This window comes from Pelophylax lessonae (assembly GCF_965119305.1).
Source record: "Pelophylax lessonae genome assembly, chromosome: 10".
Taxonomy (NCBI): Eukaryota; Metazoa; Chordata; class Amphibia; order Anura; family Ranidae; genus Pelophylax; species Pelophylax lessonae.
The window spans coordinates 228,340,927-228,344,430 of record NC_138777.1 but is presented as its reverse complement, the minus strand read 5'-3'; the positions used below and the strand labels follow the sequence as shown (position 1 = coordinate 228,344,430).

The 3,504-nt window shown below is 41.8% G+C and overlaps 1 protein-coding gene across 3 annotated transcripts in view; it reads right to left on the bottom strand.

Annotated features, from left to right (window-relative positions):
- Window positions 1-2,161: 2,161 nt before the first annotated feature.
- AKTIP (AKT interacting protein) overlaps window positions 2,162-3,504 on the bottom strand; it is a 58,160-nt gene continuing 56,817 nt past the window's right edge. For all 3 annotated transcript variants that reach the window (XM_082270042.1, XM_082270044.1, XM_082270043.1), the window contains exon 10: window positions 2,162-2,928. In XM_082270042.1, the coding sequence (XP_082126168.1) occupies window positions 2,762-2,928 (167 nt within the window). In that variant the 3' untranslated portion in view covers window positions 2,162-2,761. The remainder of the gene's footprint in view (window positions 2,929-3,504) is intronic.

Here is a 3,504-nt window from a genome sequence, read left to right as displayed (position 1 = left end):
CAAATCAATGCAACAACTTTTTTGCCATTTTTATACAAACTTTATATCATATTGTATTTTTTTATTACCATTTTTATCCATCCATATACATAGATGTATGTATAAAAATGGCAAAAAAATAAATAATTTTGTTAGTACAATATCTATAATGAAACAAATCAATGCAACAACTTTTTTGCCATTTTTTATACATTATGTATAAATAGGGAAATAAAATATACATTATGTATGATATAAAAGTATAAAAATGGCAAACAATGTTAGTACAGTATCTATAATAGAAAAAAAAAATAGAACATGTTCCATACCAATGTAAGGGGCACGTGGGTCCTGATGAAGCACGGATACATGTGAAACACGTTGATCCACTAAGCTCTACAAGTTGTATTATCTCCATTATATATTCTTTTGGATATGGATCATCTTTTAACAAGTTTATGCGTTTTATTGTATAAAGTTATATTTACTTTTATCTTTTGTTGGTAGTGACACTTAATTCCCCCCCCCCCCACTCCAACATTCAATGTTTGGATAACCCCCCCCCACTCCAACATTCAATGTTTGGATAACCCCCCCCCCCCCACTCCAACATTCAATGTTTGGATAACCCCCCCCCCCCCCCCATCCCATGTGCAGATAATTGGAGATGTGCTATTTTTCGCTATATAATTTATATAATTGGGGGATGGTGTCCAATTTTCTGAAGACCTAGCCCCTTCAGCTATAGATCAAATCCAAGCAGTATTGGCATTGCATGTATCTGTTTATTGAAGGACATTAAATACAAGTTGAACAGAAGTGATCAAGAAAAAAAAACCCAGTTCCCCATTTCTGCAGATTACCAATTTTCACCAAGACTGATGCGTGATTGTGTGACAACACGAATGATATTGTGGGTGGGTAGCAGAGCAGCATTCCAGGTTTCATTGAAAGTTTGCATGAGGCCTACTCAGAGTGGGGACGCCTATTGTATGGGCTGAACCAAAGTACCAAGACCATACATCCCATCAGATTGCTAGAAGTTTCTGCCTCCGACAATTACAAGCTGCTAGTTTTATCATGGGCAGTTAAAGACCAGTCCACACCAACATACCCATGTAAGTGTATGCCAGTAGACCTAACAAACAATGGCTCTCATCGCACTGGTAAGAGTCAAATTCTTGATTAAAAACAATTAAACGAACAACATAGGAGAGGCCTTGCTGTAATCGCCTGATTAGCTGAACCACCATTAGAGTTAAAATTAGAATTCCAGGCTAAACCTAACCAGCCTTACAAATGCTCCCTCCTAACACCTATGCTGGTGTTAAAGATATCTATACTTACCCCATTTTCATCCCACTCCAGTCCGGTCACATGATCTACCATTTCAGCTGCAGGGGAGAGGAGAGAAAGTGCACAACAGCTGGGAATGCAGAACTACACATCCCATGAGGCATTGCAAAACTCTGACATTCACAGACATACCTAGGCATAATGGGAATTGTAGTCCCTGAACAGCTGGAGGGCCATAGTTTGGACACTCCTGACTTATAGGCTTCTGTGAGCTATCCATTGTCAGCGCTCTCTCTTCTCCTCTGCAGCTGCCGCAGGGGAGCCAGATCACTTCACCAGACCAGAGTGGCCTAAAAATAAGTAGATACGGCTTTCACACACACAGGTATAGGCGTTAGGAAAGTGGAAGGGAGCATTTTTAGGACTAGTTCTCCATAGAATTTTACTGCAAGAGGCCAAACACGCACAATCTAGTCTTATAAATGCTCCCTTCTACCTCCTAACACAGGGGTCTTCAAACTATGGCCCTCCAGTTGTTCAGGAACTACAATTCCCATCATGCCTAGTCATGTCTGTGAATGTCAGAGTTTTACAATGCCTCATGGGACATGTGGTTCCACAACAGCTGGAGGGCCGTAGTTTGAAGATCCCTGTCCTAACATCTATGCTAAGACTAGTTTGTGCACTCTTGGCCGAGATGCTAAAGAGGACGTCACACGTCTCAATGCCAGACGATCATGTGATGATCACATCAAATCACGTGTCTCCATTGTAAGAGCCACGCCCCTATGCTGCTGAACCACCCAACCGTACAATATATACACTGCAACCCAATTAGGAGCTAAAAAAAAAAAAAAAAAAAAAAAAAAAAAACACAACACCCTTTAAAACCAGCTTCAAAAACCAGATTATCTTTCAAATCTTCCCCTCCAAAAGTGCTAGATGTGGAGTTACCAAAACACAATATTTACAATTTTAATATTCTAACTGTATTTACACACAAAAAAAAGGCATTTTTAAAACAAGTTATTCTACAGATCTGTTAATGTAGTGTATAGTTTATCAAAATGTAGTTAATTCTCCGTACACCAAAAATTCCCAGTCAAATTCAGCAAGCCAAAAAAAACCATCAACAGGTACATCCAATAAAATAAGGGGGGGGGGGGCGGTGGGGGTATTACAACTTCCCCGCTGCCAGAAAAGCTCCGATGAGGCAAGCTGAAGGCATAAGCATGCATGCATTTCCCAGAGCGGCCTCCCCCAAACAAGGCCGCCCCGACTAGGGACCACTTTCCTGCAAAGACTCAGCTCCTCCCCATGTATCAGACGGGCAGCTGCTCCTTTCACCCAGAAGCGGAATTGGGGGGGGGAATTAAAAACTGTAAAGAGTTAAAATCCTAATCTGTGTAGGAAAATCCAAAATGGGATAAAATCAAAAGCTTGATCTGGAGAAGGGAAGAAGTCCTCCCAATCTTCTTCCATGGGGTCAGCCCCAATATAGCGTCATTGCAGTCCACCTGTTTCCCAATCCTGTCCCATGTGCGGCTGTCATTAGGTTTGCAGCGCGTTCTCCTCTTTGCTGAACGGCATGACAGATCCCGGCTTCACCCAGGATAAGCCGGAGACGTGAAGGGTCTTCTCTTCGGATTTCTTCTAAAAGAAGCAAGAAAGAGGAAGTTGAAGGATTGCCGTCACAGGTAGCAAAAAAAAAAAAAAACATTTAAAGAATGTATAGTGACTTTTTACATACAGTGGGGGGGAAAAAAATTGATTCTTGACTTACCTTAAAATCCTTTAAGTTCATTGATGGACGCAGTTCTCTCTGATTCATATAAGTAGGGCAATACTGCCCCCTACAGGAGTAGGACACTAGGCAGAAAAAAGTTCTGGCTACGCCTATGGGCAGTCCCGGAGGGTTCACCCTCTCTCTTCCTGCATAGGATGCCAGTTTTGTATCAAAAAAGTAACACCAAACCAACTCAAAATAGAGAGGCGGGTACTGCGTCCGTCAATGAACTTTTACGGCAAGTCAAAAAAAAAAAAAACAGTTCTCTATCGTTCATTGACAGACGCAGTTCTCTGATTCATATCAGTAGGGACGTCCCAAAGCAGTGCCATAAAATGAGGGGTGGGAACAGCAGAAAACAACAAGTCCCCAAGGCCAAACATAGCCGACCAGGCAACATAGGACTCGCCAGCACAAATTCGGAGGCCCACCTGAAAACAGTA